Source organism: Bos mutus, chromosome 7 (genome assembly GCF_027580195.1).
Source record: "Bos mutus isolate GX-2022 chromosome 7, NWIPB_WYAK_1.1, whole genome shotgun sequence".
Lineage (NCBI taxonomy): Eukaryota > Metazoa > Chordata > Mammalia > Artiodactyla > Bovidae > Bos > Bos mutus.
Genome location: NC_091623.1, coordinates 45,753,350 through 45,773,116, shown reverse-complemented (window position 1 = coordinate 45,773,116; position 19,767 = coordinate 45,753,350). Strand labels below are relative to the sequence as shown.

Below are 19,767 nucleotides of genomic sequence, written 5' to 3'. Positions count from 1 at the left end.
CATGGAGGAGCCTGGTAGGCTATAGTTCATGGGGTTGCAAAGAGTCAGACACAACTGAGCAACTTCACTATCACTGCAAGGAAGAAAGAGGAACAAACAAGTTCCAAGAGTGGGGGCCAGCACAGAAAATCCCCAAGGAGTCTAGGAGATGGGGCAAGACATCACTTGAGAGCCTTGTGCAAACACTGATTCCTCAAGTGTCTGTCCCAGAGCTCTGAGCTCCAGCAGAACCCAGAGGAAAGAAGAAGTGGCCTGGAGTTGACAGCTTTGGTACCACCTACCCACTGTGGCACCTGGGCAGATCCTGCCCTCTCTGGGCCTCAGTTTCCCTACTTTGAATCAGAAGGCTAAACATCACAACCTCTAAAGTATTCTTCAGCTCAGCAAAGTATAGGTACTGCCATCGTCCCATTTACAAACAGGAAGCAAGGCCCAGAGTGGCAATGCCTCTGTACATGGGGAAACAATAGGATTCTTGGCCTAATACCTGTCAAGTGTATTAAGTGCCCGACCAAGTAAAAGGACTGAGTAAGAGGGATTTATCATTACTCAGCCCAGTCCTGCCTCCAGACTTTGCACCTGGTGTTCCCTCTGCCTGAAGCAGGTCTTCCTTCTTCGGCTTTGCAAGCTTGGTCCCTTCTTCTTTGACCACCTGTGCAGGGTGCCCCATACCAACCGCCCTGGCTGAAGTAGTCAAGCATGAACCCTGACACCCCCTTCATGCTGTATTCCTTATGTCACTTGCTCTCTTTTCAAAAAAATAAATTTTATCTGTTTATTTTTATTTTGGGCTGTGCTGGGTCTTCACTGCTGCTCGGGCTTTTCTCTAGCCGTGGTGAGCAGGGGCTACTCCGGTGGCGGTGCACAGGCTTCTCGTTGCGGTGGCTTCTCTTGTAGACACAGGCTGTAGGGGCAGGGCTTCAGCAGTTGCAGCAGGTGGGCTCAGTAGCCGCTGCTCGTGGGCTCTGGAGCACAGGCTCAGTCGCTGTGGTGCACGGGCTTAGTCACTCCACAGCACGTGGGATCTTCCCAGTTCAGGGACTGAACCTGTGTCTCCTGCACTGGCAGCTTGGCTCTTCCACCACTGAGCCACCAGAGAAGTCCCCTTCCTGTCACTTTCTGATGTTTAAATTATTTCCTTAATTCCTTCTCAAGTGTCCTTCTCTATGCTGTGGGCTCTGGAGGACACAAAAAGTGCCTGATGTGTTCACAGCACGTCACAGTGACCCCGGCATCCCGAAGCCCAGATGGGGTGTGGTGCTCAGGAGGTCCTCAAGACTGGGTACAACAAATTACTTTCTCCGTTGAAGACTAGCTGGAGCCTGACAATCTCACCAGCACGGCCAAGGCCCCACATCACACACCTGGAACAGTGCAGTCCTCTCCTCCGAGTCTCCCACCTCCACCCTGGGCCAGGCCCCACCCTGCATGTGGGGGGGGGTGGTGAATGGTGGCCCCCCAAAGACACATGCAAGTCCTGACCCTCCAAACTTGTGAATGAGCCCTTATGTGGAAAAAGGGTCTCTGCAGATGTAACGAAGTTGAGGATCTTCAGATGAGATCCTCCTGGATTTAGGGTAGGCCCTAAATCCAATGGGTTTCTCTGGTGGCTCAGATGGTATAGAATCCACCTGCAATACAGGAGACCTCGGTTTAATCCCTGGGTTGGGAAGATCTCCTGGAGGAGGGCATGGCAACACACTCCAGTATTTTTGCCTGGAGAATCCCCATGGACAGAGGAGCCTGGCAAGCTATAGTCCATGGAGTTGCAAAGAGTCAGACATGACTGAGCGACTAAGCACAGCTAAATCCAATGACAAGTGTCCTTCTAAGAGACAGAAGAGGAGACACAACCACAGAGAAATAGGCCATGTGAAGGTGGAGGCAGAGATTGGACTGAGTGATGCAACCACAAGCCAAGGAACTACCAAGGATTGTTGGAAGCCACTAGAGGCTAGGAGAGAGGCATGGAACAGATTCTCCCTGGGGCTTCCAGAAGGCCCTACCCACACCTTGACTTCAGACTTTGTGGGTGCGTGCTAAGTTGCTTCAGTTGTGTCTGACTCTCTGTGACCCCGTGGACTGTAGCCCACCAGTCTCCCCCATCTGTGGGATTTCCCAGGCAAGAATACTGGATTGGTTTGCTATTTCCTTCTCCAGGGGATCTTCCCATCCCAGAAATCGAATCCCCATCTCTTATGTCTCCCACATTGGCAGGTGGGTTCTTTACTGCTTGTGCCACCTGGGAAGACTCAGACTGCAGGCCTCCACAAATGAATTTCTGTTGTTATAAGTCACCCAGTTTGTGCTACTTTGTTCTGAGAGCCACAGGAAACTAACACACACTGCTTCATCTCCAGCCTTTGGTTGTCTTCCTTACTGTTCTCACCCCTGTGCCCCACTCAAGGGGAGAGAGGGGTGTGTGTCTCCATTCCCACTATCTGGGAACAAGAGCACTTCCTGTCTGGCTGCCCCAAATCCTCCTCACCAAGCCACCATCCTCCTCTTTGCAGGTCAGCCTGGCTGTGCTGCTTCCCTACTCAGAACCATTCCCTGGGAACATAAGACTCTTCTGCTCAGTGTTTAAAGCTCTGGAAATCTGGCTGTGACTCCATAAGTGCCCAACTCACAGACCCCCTGCCATCACAATAGCTCCTTTCACACCCCCTGCAACATGGGACACAGTAATCCTGTATTCCCTTTCTTCTGTCCAAAGAAGTTGTCAGCATGTGATGGCTGGAGCCACAGCAGCCAATCTGAGACCATGAGGGTAATCAACTGGAGACACCACGCCTTTGCAGCAAGGATGCCAGAGCAGAAAGGCAGAAGGAACCTGGGTCAACAGAACATGCTGAACACAAACTGATCAACCATCTGAAGCCATCTAATGTCCCAATACCCCACTGCATGTGGCTATAAATGTGCTTTACTACTGATGCCACTTCTAATTGGGATTCCCACTATTTGCAGCTGAAGCCTCCTCACAGAGAACGCCTCCCCAGAGGAGTTGATCCACATGTGCAGCGCACCTCCATGAAGGATGACAACATGCTGGACATCATGACAGGAACGGGGACACACAGGGGACCAAGGCGGTGTGACCCCTGCCACCATGGGTCTACAGTTAATAATCAAGGAGAAAGCAAACAAAAACCATTACAGTTTTATATGTTTCCTAAGAAAAAAGCAAACAAGATGATGTGATCAGGCACAACCAGGACCAGATTTCACCCACGGGGACCGGGGAGCCTTGCCTGAAGAAGCAACATTTGCACTGAACTCTGAAGGATAAGAAGAAATCAGCCATAGGTTAAGCTTGAGGGAAAGCATTCCAGATGGAGGGCTCCATGAGTGCAAAGACCTGGAGGCAAAAAGGAGATTGGCAGATTTAAAAGAGAGCAAAGGCCCACAGGGGAGAAAAGAGAGTGAAGCAGAGACTGGGTAGAGAGGCACGGGGTCAGGAACATCTCTCATGGCTCTGAATCACTCCACTAACTCATGGACTGATTTTGGCACATTAAAGTCACATGGGGGAAATGACAGCACATTATTCATTTGCAGCTTCCAACAAGCAGAAGATGGATATGTGTGCTCAGTTCATGTCCGACTCTTTGTGACCCACTGGACTATAGCCCACCAGGGGCCTCTGTCCATGGGATTATCCTGACAGGAACCGGAATGCATAGCCATTCCTTGTTCCACGGGATCTCCCTGGCCCAAGGATGGAACCTGGGTCTCCTGCGGCTCCTGCATTGGCAGGTGGATTCTTTACTACTGAGCCACCTGGGAAGCTCTGAGTAGAAGATAGGAAGGAATCCAAACACCCTGCAGTAGGTGAGGGATTAGATGAACATCAGCTCGAAGTTACAACAGAAAGCTGCACAGGAGAACGGCACCCCCACTGCGAGGAATGAGGAAGGACCCTGAAGGTAAATGGGAAAAGTCAGTGCTGACCTCCTAGCAAAGGCAGCTGATTGAGCACCCAACACTGACTGATCATCACACCTCCCTGAATCCCCCCAAACAGCTAGTAAAGGGTTTATTTTTTTAAGTTTTTTGTTTTATTTGTGGCTGCTCCACACAGCATGGAGGCGCTAAGTTCCCTGATCAGGGGTTGAACTCGTGCCCGCTGCAGTGGAAGTTTGAGGTCTTAACCACTGGACCACCAGGAAAGTCCTTAAAAGGATTTTTTTTTTTTAAGTGTGTACTCAAAGGACTGGGAAGATGGGCGTAGAGACCAAATCACCTCACTTTGAAAAGCTGGGAAACAGCAGATAAGAGGTAGGGGCTCTAGGAGATGGGAGAAAGCAGAATCCTGGGCTGCAGGATTGGTAGAGATCTGTTTAAGAAGCCCCTTCTGGGACTTCCTTGGAGGTTCAATGGTTAAGACTCTGTGCTTCCAATGCAGCGGGTGTGGGTTCCATTCCAGGTCAGGGAACTAAGACCCCACATACCACATGGCATGACCAAAAAATAAAATTAAATTAAGAATCTCCCTCTGTGAAATAAATGTCATGAGGATCCACGTACAACATAACAACTATAGTTAATAATACCTCACTGCATATTTGAAAGTTGCGAAGAGAGTAGATCTTAGAAGTTCTTATCATAAGAAAAAAAAATTTTGTCACTTTGTATGGTAATAGGTGTTAACTAGATTTACTGTGGTTAATCATTTCATAATATACAAGATACAATATATATAATGTAATCATTTCATAATATACATAATGCACTTTACTTCTCAAAAATTCACTTTAATGCCTCTTCACTTATGTGAAAGACCTAAATGAGTACCTGTTTTTGCTAACCAAAAGAAATCCAAAGAGGACTTTCACTTTCAAGGTAAAAGGCAAAATGTGAAAACAGCCTTCAGTGTTTGTTTTACAGGGAGCTGTTACAGGGGCAGCATGAACCCAAAGGAGCAAGACAGGCACCGCCAAGCCCCTTACGCTGGAACTGAATACACTCGGCATCCCAGTATCAAGCCACTATAGCTTTGAACTCTGTGAGCACCTGACTTTTACCTCAGTTTCTTTTGTGCATCCATTAGCAAGATGCATCCTAAGGTAATTGCTTCTTTGCATTACATCATTTTGGCTAATGAACAGTTTCACAGGAATGCTCTATTTTTGTATAGCAGGGGAAACCTTTATGCAAATAGCAAACCATTATGTTGCCCACCTGAAACCAAGAGTATTATGCGTCAGTATCTCAATCAGGGCTTCCCTGGTGGCTCAGTGGTAAAGAATCTGCCTGCCAGTGCAGGAGACAGGGGTTCGATCCCTGGTCCAGGAAGATTCCCGTGTGCCATGGAACAACTAAGTCCCTGTGCTGCAACTCCTGAGCTTGTGCTCTAGAGCCCGGGAGCCACAACTACTGGGCCCATGTGCTGCAACTACTGAAGCCCGTGCCCTAGAGCCTGTGCTCTGCAACAAGAGGAGCCACTGCAACGAGAAGCCCGCACACTGCAGCTAGAGAGTAGCCCCTACTTGCTACAACTAGAGAAAAGCCTGCACAGCAGGGAAGACCCAGCACAGCCAAAAATAATAAATAAAATTTTAAAAGAAAGTGGCCCCTTTGCCACCCAGGAGGAGACTGAACATCCAACCACGGGATGGTTTCTGGGTGGGACACTTTCCTGCAAATGGGTGTTAACATTCACCTGCCAGATACTGAGCTTCCAGCCCGCTTCCCCCTCTGCATTCCTGGGACGCTGCTGGTGGGGTCTCTACCCCAGGCAGAAGACCAGAAGAGCTTCCTATGGGGAAACGTGACCAGGCCCAGAGGAAAGACCCAAAGACACTGCACTGCGGTTTCCCCAAAGCACCACCCAGCCAGGTGGCCCTCATCATGAAGCTCAGTTGACAAGACCCCTCGCCCCTTACACACACTCATGCTGAGAGCTTCTGATTGACATTATGACCAAAGACTACCAGACTCTTGGGGAGCTCCTCTAACAGGGATGATGGAGACTAAACTAAACAAAGAAGAAAATCTCTGAGGAAAAAAAGATTGTGCAAAGAGGAAAAGAAAACTAATAAAGTCATTAATATTCCTGAAGATGTAAGAAGATTTACTGCATCCATGAAATAAGAATAGAATGCTATTAAAAAAAGCTTTCAGGGAATGAAGAAAAAAAAAGATCCTGGAAAATTTAAATGTGAGGGCACCATAGAATATACAACATACAACATGACCCTAGTGAAAAATATGGATTTAGTCTTCAGCAATACGCGAACCGTGAACTTCCAGATGTTCAAGCTGGTTTTAGAAAAGGCAGAGGAACCAGAGATCAAATTGCCAACATCTGCTGGATCATCGAAAAAGCAAGAGAGTTCCAGAAAAACATCTATTTCTGCTTTATTGACTATGCCAAAGCCTTTGACTGTGTGGATCACAATAAACTGTGGAAAATTCTGAAAGAGATGGGAATACCAGATCACCTGACCTGCCTCTTGAGAAACCTATATGCAGGTCAGGAAGCAACAGTTAGAACTGGCCATGGAACAACAGACTGGTTCCAAATAAGAAAAGGAGTACATTAAGGCTATATACTGTCACTCTGCTTATTTAACTTATATGCAGAGTACATCATGAGAAACGCTGGACTGGAAGAAACACAAGCTGGAATCAAGATTGCCAGGAGAAATATCAATAACCTCAGATATGCAGATGACACCACCCTTATGGCAGAAAGTGAAGAGGAACTAAAAAGCCTCTTGATGAAAGTGAAAGAGGAAAGTGAAGAAGTTGGCTTAAAGCTCAACATTCAGAAAACAAAGATCATGGCATCTGGTCCCATCACTTCATGGGAAATAGATGGGGAAACAGTGGAAACAGTGTCAGACTTTATTTTTTTTGAGCTCCAAAATCACTGCAGATGGTGATTGCGGCCATGAAATTAAAAGACGCTTACTCCTTGGAAGGAAAGTTATGACCAACCTAGATAGCATATTCAAAAGCAGAGACATTACTTTGCCAACAAAGGTCCATCTAGTCAAGGCTATGGTTTTTCCTGTGGTCATGTATGGATGTGAGAGTTGGACTGTGAAGAAGGCTGAGCGCTGAAGAATTGATGCTTTTGAACTGTGGTGTTGGAGAAGACTCTTGAGAGTCCCTTGGACTGCAAGGAGATCCAACCAGTCCATTCTGAAGGAGATCAGTCCTGGGTGTTCTTTGGAAGGACTGATGCTAAAGCTGAAACTCCAGTACTTTGGCCACCTCATGCAAAGAGGTGACTCATTGGAAAAGACTCTGATGCTGGGAGGGATTGGGGGCAGGAGGAGAAGGGGACGACAGAGGATGAGATGGCTGGATGGCATCACAGACTCGATGGACATGAGTTTGCGTGAACTCTGGGAGATGGTGATAGACAGGGAGGCCTGGCGTGCTGCGATTCATGGGGTCGCAAAGAGTCAGATACAACTGAGCGACTGAACTGAACTGAACAATAATGTATCAATAATGACTTATCAATTGTGACAAGTGTACTATACTAATACAAGGTCTTAAAAATAGAGAAAACTGCAGGGGATAGGGAGGGAGTATATAATACTTTCTGCTCAATTTCTGTAAACCTATAACTCACAATAAAAAATGAAGTCTTTGTAAAAAAAGAAAAAACATAATTAAAAAAATCAATAAAAAGTTTATTAATTTGAACAAATGATAACATAATAAAAATTTTAAATGTGAGAGCATAAATTAAACATTAATAGAAGGGTTATAAGTAATTTGAAGAAATATCATAGAAAGTAGAATAAAAAGACAGAGATGGAAAATAAAAGAGAAAAGATAAGAAAATTATAGCATCAGTCCAGAAGATCCAAAATCATATTCAACAAATAGGTATCAAGCTAGACATTGTTCCAGTAACTCAATAACAGGAGTTCCAAGAAGAACAAAGGAAGGAAAGGTGAGGAAATCACCAATCACAGGATTAAAAAAACTTCCTTGAAAGTAGAAGCGTCGGCCTTTGACTTTCAGAGGCAACATGGCAGGGACTTCTCCTCGGTGGGCCATGCAAGATACCTGGTTTAAGGGAACCGTAAAATGGGCACCCCAACCAAAGGGGGCATGAGTGGTGAGGGTCACTTGCTTCCCTTCAGCCCGTAGCATCACTGAGCGCACAGAGCGGAGGGAAAAGAGAAGACCAGCACCAAGTACCAGGGAACCTGTAGGAAAAGCAGATTTGGGTTTTCACTGGAAAGCTAAGCAGCAACCCTTTCAGTGGCCCCTGAATAAAAATAATTATGATGGTAAAAAAAAAAAAAAAAAAACTTCCTTGACCTGAAACCCCACCAACAGATCGTATGATGGATGGAAATAGCCCACTATCTTGAAAAGATCCCACAAGCTTCCAGAAAGCAAAACAAAAAAACAGGCCACTACGAAGGATCAGGAACCAGAGGGTTTTAGACTTCTCAATAATAACCATGATGTGAGAAGAAAATAAGAAATGCCTTCAATTTTGAAGGAAAATAATATCCAAACTAGAAGTCTATACCCAGACCATCAATCAAGTGTGAGGGTGGAAATAAAGATATGTTCATATATGGAGGGTCTCAAAAACTTAAATTCCCATGCATCATTTCTCCCAAAACTAATAAAGATGTGCTCCCACTAATTAAGAGAGTAAACCAAAGAGGAGGACTACCAGGAACTCAGGAAACAGGGCATCCAGCCCAAGACAAAGTGATGCTAATCCTCAGGAAGATGGCTAGGCGCAAGGCTGGGGTGATGGTTACACCCCAGGTGGAAAGGGAAATTTGCACAGTTTGGACAGATTGGAGGCTAGAACAGAGATTTCTCCAAAAAGGTGAAATTGGAAGCCCATCTGATACTATAAACATAAGAAGAGAGAGAGACAAATGTGTGGAGTTTGAGCCCGAAGTAGAGATAGATACATAGAAAACTAACAAATACAAAGGCAATCAATAACTCCAGAGAAAATACATAAAATTATTTAGCTTATATTAAAAACAAACATCCTTTTGGCAGTCTACTAATTTAACTTGTATGCAGAGTACATCATGAGAAACGCTGGGCTGGAGGAAGCCCAAGCTGAAATCAAGATTGCCGGGAGAAATATCAATAACCTCAGATACGCAGATGACACCACTCTAATGGCAGAAAGTGAAGAGGAACTAAAAAGCCTCTTGATGAGAGTGCAAGAGAAGAGTGAAAAAGTTGGCTTAAAGCCCAACATTCAGAAAACAAAGATCATGGCATCTGGTCCCATCACTTCATGGCAAATAGATGGGGAAACAGTGGAAACAGTGGCTGACTTTATTTTTCTGGGCTCCAAAATCACTGCAGATGCTGACTGCAGCCATGAAATTAAAAGACGCTTACTCCTTGGAAGGAAAGTTATGACCAACCTAGAAAGCATATTAAAAAGCAGAGACATTACTTTGCCAACAAAAGTCCATCTAGTCAAGGCTATGGTTTTTCCAGTAGTCATGTATGGATGTGAGAGTTGGACTATAAAGAAAGCTGAGTGCATAAGAACTGATGCTTTTGAACTGTGGTGTTGGAGAAGACTCTTGAGAGTCCCTTGGACTGCAAGGAGATCCAACCAGTCCATCCTAAAGGAGATCAGTGCTGGGTGTTCAATGGAGGGACTGATGTTGAAGCTGAAACTCCCAATACTTTGGCCACCTGATGCGAAGAGCTGACTCATTTGAAAAGACCCTGATGCTGGGGAAGATTGAGGGCAGGAGGAGAAGGGGACAACAGAGGATGAGATGGTTGGATGGCATCACCGACTCTATGGACATGAGTTTGGGTGGACTCTGGCAGTTGGTGATGGACAGGGAGGCCTGGCGTATGGTGTTTCACGGGGTTGCAAAGAGTTGGACACGACTGAGCGACTGAACTGAACTGAAACACCACATACACCACAGTTTTTGTAAGCTTTTTGCTTTTTGTTGGTGATTTTTCTGTTTAAAATGGGTCCTACGCATAATGCTGAAATGATGTCTAGGGTTCCTAAGCACAAGAAGGCTGTGATGTGCCTTTTGGAGAAGACATGCATATTAGAAAAGTTTTATTCAGGCATGAGTTATAATGTTGTTGGCAGTGAGTTAAGTTGTAATAAATAATATATAGGAGGTGTCTTTAAATAGAACACGCATAAAACAAGATTACATACTGATTGGTTGATGGAAATGTCATGATCAGAGGCTCTCAGGAACCTAACCCTGTATTTTCCCTAGGAACAATGGTTCAGTATTTGCTAATTCAATGTGTGCAGCAATTCTGTAGAACAGATGATGAGAATCTACTGTGATAATACTGGGACAATGAAGGAATGGAAAAACATGTATGTCTGGGTATGTACGGGGGGTGGATATGCGTACAACATGCACAGGAACAGAAAGAAAATGAGAACGGGGGATAAAGGGATGCTGAATCCTCATCTTCCATAGAGGGAGAGGACAGACGAGCTCTCAAAGTGAAAAAATGCACATACTGTCACATAAGCCATTTGGCGGAGAAGGCAATGGCACCCCACTCCAGTACTCTTGCCTGGAAAATCCATGGACAGAGGAGCCTGGTAGGCTGTAGTCCATGGGGTCGCTAAGAGTTGGACACGACTGAGCGACTTCACTTTCACTTTTCTCTTTCATGCACTGGAGAAGGAAGTGGCAACCCACTCCAGTGTTCTTGCCTGGAGAATCCCAGGGACGGCGGAGCCTGGTGGGCTTCCATCTATGGGGTCGCACAGAGTCGGACACGACTGAAGCGACTTAGCAGCAGCAGCAGGCCATTTGGAGATTCAAACAAGAGGTAAGAATCACTCCTGATAGGGAAGAGAAAATGTGGGTCAAGGTTGAGCAGGCAGCTGCCACTTGAGGTAGACGGCTTAGAATCTTTCATCTTGAACCTTGCATGACTTTAATAAACGTAAAAATTTCAAGTATAAGTGGAGAGAAGAAAGAAAGCATGAGGTGAAGAAAATGATGATGAATGTGTGACCACTCGTGAGCACCAAGAACAAGAGGTCTGAGACTTCCCCAGCAGTTCAGTGATTAAGACTCTGCCTTCCAAGGCAGGGGGCATGGGTCTGACCCTGGGTTAAGGAACAAAGGTCCCACAAGTCGAGGGGTATGGCCAAGTATTTTTAAAAAAGAACAAAAGGTCTGCATATATTTCTTTTTCAAAATATGTATGTATTTATTTGGCTGCGCCAGATTTTGTTTGCAGCAAGCAGGTTCTTTAGTTGTGGCCTATGAACTCTTAGTTGAAGCGTGTAGGATCTAGTTCCCTGACCACGGATCAAATCCAGGCCCCCTGCATTGGGAGCATGGAGTCTTAGCCACTTGACCACCAGGGAAGCCCCTACATAACTATATCTTGGCAAAAAGACATAAGACATCTCTGAGGAGGGGAACTGCAGAGCTGCAGGCAGTCCAGAGAGGGCAACATTCACTGCAAACCTCTCTCTAACATCTGAATTTTGTACCTGTTATGTATTAATTGCTACAAAAAAATAACTGAAAATGTAAAATGCCAAAAGTTAGCTGTTTATACACTCAACTCCCCGGTCAAATCCTGATATCTTGACCATTCAACTAATAAATAGAGTTGCTCCGATGAGCGTCTTCAATGTTTATTGAGCTGACCTTACAGCCACCCTTCAAAGTAGGGTTCTAAAATCCCCATGTCAGATGGTGGATGAGGTGGGGGCTCAGGGAGGTGAATTAACATACCCAAGGTCACACAACAAGTAGAGGACAGAACAACCCAGACCCAGGCTCCCTGGCACGGTCCCTCTGCTCCTGCTCAAGCTTGCCCCGAAGCTTGAGGGCAACATTCAACGTGTACCACGTGGCAGGCCAAGTGCCCGTGCTGCACACAGCAGGTGCTCAATTCACGTTTTCTTGAAGGAGAGGTGCTGTACAAAGTGTACTCTTACAGACGAAGGAACGGAGACCCAGAGGGTGATATTTCATGGGCTAGCTACTCTGGATCCAGCCACCAAGCTCCTAACCCCTGAGGTACCCACTGCTGCCTGAAGGCAATCAGTACCAACAAGTCTGAGCACCTACTTTGTGCCCAGCTCTCCTCTAAGAGCTTCCCATGGATGAATTCAATACGGTACCCCCAAAACCCCATGAAGGGATACTAGTGTTACAGCCATGGGGAGAGGGTTAGCACTAAGGGTCGGAACCATAGGAAACAGCCCCCACAAGGATGCTTCCTGTCCACAGACAACACAGCGAAGAAATGTGAACTGAGGCCACAGGGGCTCGTGCTCACGTTACCCGAACATCCGCAGCCCTCTCTGGAGCACACCCACGGATGGGCAGTGAACTTCAGCGCTGGGCTCCAGCCACATGCCTGGGCCGCCCTGCCTGGCAGCAGCACAAGCCACCCCCACTCTGGGGACAAAGAGGCCACTGTCTGCCTTTGGACCCTTCCTGAGACTTCTTCTTGTCCCTCTGTTCCTTTTGCCCCCTCCTGTTTTCCACCCTGAGCTCCAGGGCACCAGGGCAGGAAGAAATAAACAAGGATGAATGTGATCAGATTTCATGATGAAAACAGAGGAGAGCTGGAAGAACTGGGGCAGGGTGCTGAAATATTTTTGAACGTCAGATCTAAAGGCAGCCAGCCTCCACCACTACTCCAGCACAACACAGCAAAGAACAGACTCCAGAGCCCTGCTCCTCCCTGGCTATGCATTTTTAGGCAAATGACCTGCCCTATTTGTGCTTTGGTTCATCAACAATCAAATGGGATTAGTAAGCATTCCTTCCTTACAAGGCTGTGAGAACACTGGAACACTGGTGTGGCGTGGGAGGTGGGTATTATGACAAGCTGCACTAGTTAGCTATGGCTGTGTAACAAATTACACCCAAAGTTACCGACTGGAAATAACAAACACTCATCATCTCACAGTTTCAGGAACTCAGAAGCATCTTAGCTGGGTGGTCTGGCTCTGGCTCTCTTGTAAATCAAGGTGTTGGCTGGGCCTGTGGTCATCTCAAGGTTTCACTGGGGAAGAATTCACTTCCAAGTTCACTCTCCAGAGAGCTGTCTTACTGACTGCCATGTAAGGGACCCACGAAAGAGCACCCCAGATGGAAGCCACAGTCTTTGATGACCTAATCTCAGAAATAATATCCTATTGCTTCTGCTATATTCTGTTCATCAGAAGTGAATCACTAGCCATGCAATCTATATTTGCCTGTAAAGTCTTTGCCACTTTGGTTAAATACATAAGTATTGTTTCACAGTGTCCTATGACCCTCTGTGACCAAGTGTTTTTAAACCTTTTAATATTTTTTTACAAACTTCCCCAAAATGAAATTCTCAAAGAAGTCTTTTTGACTTCAAACTAACTTTGGGATTTTTTTAGAGGGCCCCTAGCATATTACAAGGAGAAGGCAATGGCACCCCACTCCAGTACTCTTGCCTGGAAAATCCCATGGATGGAGGAGCCTGTAGGCTGCACGCAGTCCATGGGGTAGCTAAGAGTTGGACACGACTGAGCGACTTCACTTTCACTTTTCACTTTCATGTATTGGAGAAGGAAATGGCAACCCACTCCAGTGTTCTTGCCTGGAGAATCCCAGGGACGGGGAACCTGGTGGGCTGCCGTCTATGGGGTCACACAGAGTCAGACACGACTGAAGCGACTTAGCAGCAGTAGCAGCAGCATATTACAAAAGATTTGTTCTCTCTTCTCATAAAAATATAGATGTTAAACTAATTAGACTTATTTGATATGTTAAATTACATGTGAAGAAGCATTAAGAAGTAAAAATACTAAGCTTTCTTTATATTGTATTTATATAGGTATGTAAGTATTTTTAAAATTATATGATGTTCCTAGAAATATAACATACGTTAGTATCTGGTAATGTTGAGATAAAACATTATAATACATATAATGATATTCTATTTATAATAATAATATAATAATTGATAATATTATCAGTCATAATTCTAGTCATTGTCTTACAGTGCTATGTATCATAGAAATAACCAAATTTCCCTGTCAACTACACTGTATTGAACTCTAATCAGATCTTTAGCCTTGGCATTTTAAGTCTTTTGACATTTACAGACAGTTACTGCTTTACTCTGAGGCTTTTCCTAAAGAGTTACTACAAGAGTGTTCCTTCTTCAGAGAAATTTCTAAAAAGGATTCTGACAAGTACTCTAGGATACAAGTTGATGGTAATTTTCAGATCATAACATCAACTGGGTAAGGATTTATAGAACTCTAAAGAAAAACTAGATTCGTAAAACTGCTAACAAAAGATGAAGATCAAAAACTAATCGCATAGGACTGAATGAACTGATGAAGATTATAAATTTTTATGATTTTTTGTTTAAAACATTGCTGGTTCTTTTATGTTTTGTTTTTCCAGGTTTAAGGAAATCCTCTTATCTTTTCTCTTAAAAGCTTTCAGCAATTTGGTAATAAACATTTGTGAACTAAAAAAAAAAAGAAGTGAATCACTAGGTCCAGCCCACACTCAAAGCAAAGGGATCATACAAAGGTATGAAGACCAGAAGGTGAGGCCATCTTCCAGGCTGCCTCCTTACAGAAAGTGTGCCAAGCTCTGTGTCGGGGATTCAGAGTGGACTCAGCTCCTACCCTGTGCCAGGGAAGAAAGGCCTGGGCATGGATAGCCCCTGCCCCATGGAGCAGAGCTGGGGCCTAGGCAAGTCCAAGGAAGGAGGCAGGGAAAGGTCCATCAGCCAAAAAATATATCCTGTGCACTTCCTGGGTGCCACCCTGATGGGAAGAGGCCAGGGCCACAGTGGCACAGTCTGTGCCACCAGCCCCCACCAGGCCCACAGTTTAGTCCGAGGGGGAAAAGAGACCCCAAAATTAAAAGGCAAGAAAGCAGACACACAAGATAATTATAAGTGACTGATGCTGCTCGTGGTTACAAGTCAAGTTCTGGAGCCACACTGTCGGGGTTCAAATCTTGCCCCTGGTATCGGCCAGCTGTGTGACCTTGGGCAAGTGACCAAACCATGCTGTGCCTCAATCTGCTCATCTGTAAGATGGGACAAGACAGTACAGACCTCCCAGGGTGGCTGGGAGGACTTGAAGAAGTCATGATTCCCAGGGTGCCTCACACAGAGGGAGCCCTGCGGCAATCTTTGCTATTCTAGAAAACAAGAACGTAGGAGGGTCTACAGAGACACAGGGTCAGGGAGGGCTGTCTGAGGAGGTGACATTTAACCCATGATGAAAATAAAGAGCAAGGGAACCGTGATCTGGGCAAAGGGAACAGCAAGTGCAAAGGCCTTGGGGCTTGAAGAAATAGGAGCGTGTTTAGGAATGGCATAGAGGCCAGTACAGTGGGAAGAGCGACAAAGAAAAGGACAGGAGGTTGGGGACAAGGTCAGAAAGCTCATGTGGTCTAGATTCTTAGAGCAACAAGGAGTCATGGGAGAGTGCTGCCCAGGAAAATTCAGCAAAGGTTCATCTGAGGGAGGCAACATCATAACGCATCAGCAGGTGGGAAAAAAAAAAGAGGGCCCATGGGCTTCCCAGGTGGCTCAGTGCTAAAGAATCCTCCAGACACAGGAGACTCAGGCTTGATCCCTGGGTCAGGAAGATTCCCTGGAGAAGGAAATGGCAACCCACTCCAGTATTCTTGCCTGGAGACTCCCATGGACAGAGGAGCCTGGTGGGCCACAGCCCAGGGGGTCGCAAAGAGTCAGACACCACCGAGCAACAGAGCACGCACACATACGTGTTCCAGGCAGAGGAAGCAGCCTGAGCCTGACAAGGCAAGTTGATCTGGGGGCCCTATGGAGACGTGGGGAGTGGCAAGTGGGCAGGCAACAGAATGGCAGAACCCCAAGGACACAGCTGGGGACTGAGTCTTTTCTACTGCAGCAGGTAGAGGTCGTGGAAAATGTGTGAGCAGAGAGCACAGTCTGAGCTGCATGTCAGAAAACCAGAGGCAGGGACCAGGGTATAGAAAGGAAAGGGTGGGTTCTAAAAGGTTCAGAACCAGTCAGTTAGCAGAGGAACTTTTCCCAACTCCACACTACCCCTGTTGCTCACAGAAACTCAGTTTATCTTTACAGTGGGTTAGTCCTCCCATCTTCTCATGGGCACCAAGACTGGCAGACCCATAGCAAGTGTTCACGGACTTCCACATCGAGGCTGTTCCTAAGACTTGCTCCAGTGGAATGCCCAGAAACATTTATGTCACCCCAGAAGGACTCCCAACAGCTTCTCTGAGCAAGGCCCTCAGAGACAGCCCAGAGACCTTCCAAGGATGCCTGCGAACTCTCCCTAGAGATAGTCAGTCACCAGAGACCTCTAAGCAACCTCTCGGCAGGCCTTGAACAACCCCCAAAATCACGCACAGATCTCAAACTCTCAAACATCATTCTAACTACAGAGAAACCTGTAAATGGCCCTAAAGAGACAAACACCCTTCAAAGACCCTAAAAACCCTTTACACATTCCCCAGGAAGCCCTTTCATCTTTCCCGAGAAAGTTCCCCTGACAGCCCCCTAGGAACCTACCAGAGTCCCTGAAGAGTCCCCAGTCCTCCAGTCACCAAAGCCGCATAGAGACCCTCGCCCCCCTAAAACGCACAGCTTCCCCTCCATCAGTCTCAGCTCTCCGGAAGTCCTACTCGCACTCCTAATACCCCCAAGCTGTCGTCCAGCTCCCTGAAGTCACCCACTCAGTCTCAAGGGCATTGAAACCTACTCATCTCCCTCCAAAGACCCTCAAGTTGTCCCCTGCAGGTGCCCTCAGAGTCCCCAATCCACTATTTTCCGTCCCAGCACCGCCCTAGCCCCGCCCTCACCCAAACCCCGCCTCCGAGGCTCCAAAACCTCTCTCCCCTAAGTCTTCACGCCGCCCTTGCAGACCCCCTCTCTTCGCCCCCCATGGACACTCAGCCCGCCCCCGACCCCAGCCCCTGGATCAGGCCCAGACTGTACTCACAAGAGGTCCCGCCTCGCGGTTTTGCAGACGATGCGCAGGAAACGCCAGCCGCCGCCGCCCACGTACACGCCGAGCGCCGCCGCTGTGCTCCAGGTCCACGGCAGTCCGAGCAACCATAACAGCACCAGAGAGGCCACGGAAGCCGAACCTGCACCCGGAGCTCGCATCCTGGGGAGGCGGAGAGCTCTGAAGCCGCGGGCAGCCCGGGCCCCGCCTCAAGACCGACCCAACCCCGCCCCCAGGTCGAGCTCGGCTCCCGCTTCGAGCCAGGCCCCACCCCGATGTCTGGGATTGGACGTGTCTCGGACAGGCTCCGCCCCGTCCCAGACCTCCCTGCTTCAAGCCCGGCCCAGGCTTTTCTGCCAGTCATTAGTGTATATCCACGCCCCCGACACAGTCTCTGTTCCGTCAGTCACTGGCGAGCCCCGCCCTATGCCTCGTTTGAGCGGCGGTACCCAGAATCCAAGCTCCACCTTAACGACTTACCCACAAGCCTAGGCTCCACCTTGGCCCCACCACCCTGGTCCCGGGCTTTCCCCTAGGTCCCGCCTCCACCTGCCTCCGCCACTCACTTGGCCCCGCCCCCAGGTTGGGCCTCTGGCCCAGCCCGTAAGCGCCAGGCACTGTTCCAGAGCCCCGCCCTCTCTAGACCAGGTTCGGCCCCTAGGTTAGTCCCATGGCCCCGCCCCACTCTGAATCAGGCCCCGCCCTTGGGCTCAAGCCCCGCCCCCGATCCTGGGCTTAGCCGGTGTTCCCAGGCTTGAGTTCCACCCCGGCTACCGACCCCGCCCTCAGGCTTTGGCAGTCACCACCCCCCGGGCCCACCTAGCACCCTAGGCCCCGCCCCACCTGCCCTCCCAGACAAGCTCTCTTCGGACCTGACTTAGAGACCCCTGCGGCACAGCCGAGGCCCTCCCCGTACCGGAGACCAGGACCATAGAGAGGGGTTTCTGGCCAGAGAGACCACTGCCAACGAGACCCGGGGGCTAGAACGCCCTGGCAAGGACGGCTGTTGTCTCCAAGACCAAATTTCGCTAGGCTCCCAGCTCCCCTCCCAGCCTGGTAATTAGAAAACTGTGCGTCACTCAGCCAAGAGGCGTGGCTCCCCGGCGCTCCCGGCCCAAGCCTTAGATGGCAAACTGAATTCTAACCGCCCGGAGACTAAAAAGTCCCAGTTTATACTCAGGGCCTACCTGTACTGGGTTTTGGCCCAGCTTGTTCTAAATCCAATCCCTAACGCCTCTTCGGTTTTAAACACACGTTCCAGGAACCTGAGGAGCCCTAAACTCACAGCCTAGGGGCCCCAGAATATCCAACCCCTGGGTGGTGGTTTAGTCGCTCAGTCGTGTCCGACTCTTTGCGACCCCATGGACTGTAGCCTACCAAGCTCCTCTGTCCATGGGATTCTCCAGGCAAGAACACTGGAGTGGGTTGCCATTTCCTTCTCCAGGGGATCTTCTCGACCTAGGAATGGAACCCAGGCCTCCTGCACTGCAGAAAGATTCTTCACCGACTGAGACTGACCTGTGAGGGAATCCAACCCCCGTCTCAGTCTTAAAGGTATATTCCAGGGACCTGACTAATCCCAAATCCGAATCTCCAAATCTTGTGAGTTTAGTCTCAATAACACCCCAGCTGCCCAGGGAGGATGAAAAAATCCACACACCAGGTCCCCATCCTTCCACAGGAAGCTCCACAGAGTCCTTTATTTGCAACCCTAACCCTAAATGCTCACCTAGAGACCCTAAAGCCCTCCAGCTGATCAGGTGAGGGCTAGTGCTGTCCTCACCGCTCACCACCTTGTTCCCTGGCTGACCTGGAGCCGCTCACGGATCCTCAGGCTTTGGCTGCTCGGTCGTGGGCTCCCAGAAGCTCAGGCAGGAGGCGGACACCGACAGTGAGGCCAAGACAGAGGACCTCCCCTTGGGGCTTCTGGTTCTGCCGTCTCATGGGGCCTGCTGTGATTGCATTATGCCCCTGTGGGCTTCTCCCTTGGAACCCTCTCTCCAAGCTCCCCCTACCTCTGCCCTCCTGCCTATCCCACCCCTGCTTGTTTCTTTCCTGCTTGGCCGACCTTCTCAGCTCTCTCCTTGGGAGGCAGCCAGCGTCTGCTTCCAGCACCATTTAGAGGACAGGACTGGGCAGGCACTCCCCACACATGCTGCCATTGGTCCCTGCGGGCTGCCTAGGGTGGGTGAAATGGGGACGAGGAGGCAGATCCGGAGCACAGGCCCAGAGCCAGCCACTGGTCCCCGACTTTCTCAGCTAGGGATCAGGAATGCCCAGAAACTATAGCAGCTACTCTTTTCCTTCCAGATAGCGCTATTGTGATCACCCCATTTTACAGGTAAAGAAACTGAGGCTTGACACTGTCGCACTAGCTGGAGTTGAGATTCATTCTTTCACAAATGTGGGCAGAGAGCTTGCTGCCCTTCCTCCCCTTTCAGTCTTCCTTAAACTTCTCCCTCTTCTCCATCTTGCCCTGATTCCCCCCCACCCCCCTCCCCCATTCTCCTTCCCTTCTTCAAGTTTTCTGCCCCCTCCCTTAGCCTTCCTCCACTTCCCGCTTTGTGCACCTTCTCCTCCTCCACCCACTCCTCTTCCCTTTCTCCTCCCATCCTGTGGCCTTCCCTCCTCCCGACTTCTTCTCTCTCCTCTTCCCCCCATCTTTCCAAGTTTACTGAGCCCTGGCTAAATACCAGTAGTACACATGGGACTTCCCTGGTGGTCCAGTGCTTATTAAGATTCTGTGCTTCCACAGGGTTCATCCCATATGCCACATAACAATCTCTTCTAACTCCTCCCGTGGCTACTGGAGACAC

At 48.3% G+C, this 19,767-nt stretch overlaps 1 protein-coding gene across 4 annotated transcripts in view; it reads right to left on the bottom strand.

The window, feature by feature from the left end:
• Nucleotides 1–19,008, bottom strand: part of SLC27A1 (solute carrier family 27 member 1) — a 39,669-nt gene extending 20,661 nt beyond the window's left edge. The window contains exons 1-2 of one of the 4 annotated variants that reach the window (XM_070373286.1): nt 18,681–19,008; nt 16,946–17,113 (exon numbers count right to left, since the gene is read on the bottom strand). In XM_070373286.1, the coding sequence (XP_070229387.1) occupies nt 16,946–17,112 (167 nt within the window). In that variant the 5' untranslated portion in view covers nt 17,113; nt 18,681–19,008. Of the gene's footprint in view, nt 1–16,945; nt 17,114–18,138; nt 18,554–18,680 lie in introns of those variants that run through there. The other 3 variants (XM_070373283.1, XM_070373284.1, XM_070373285.1) reach the window with 3 other exon arrangements.
• Between the last annotated feature and the right edge of the window lie 759 nt (nt 19,009–19,767).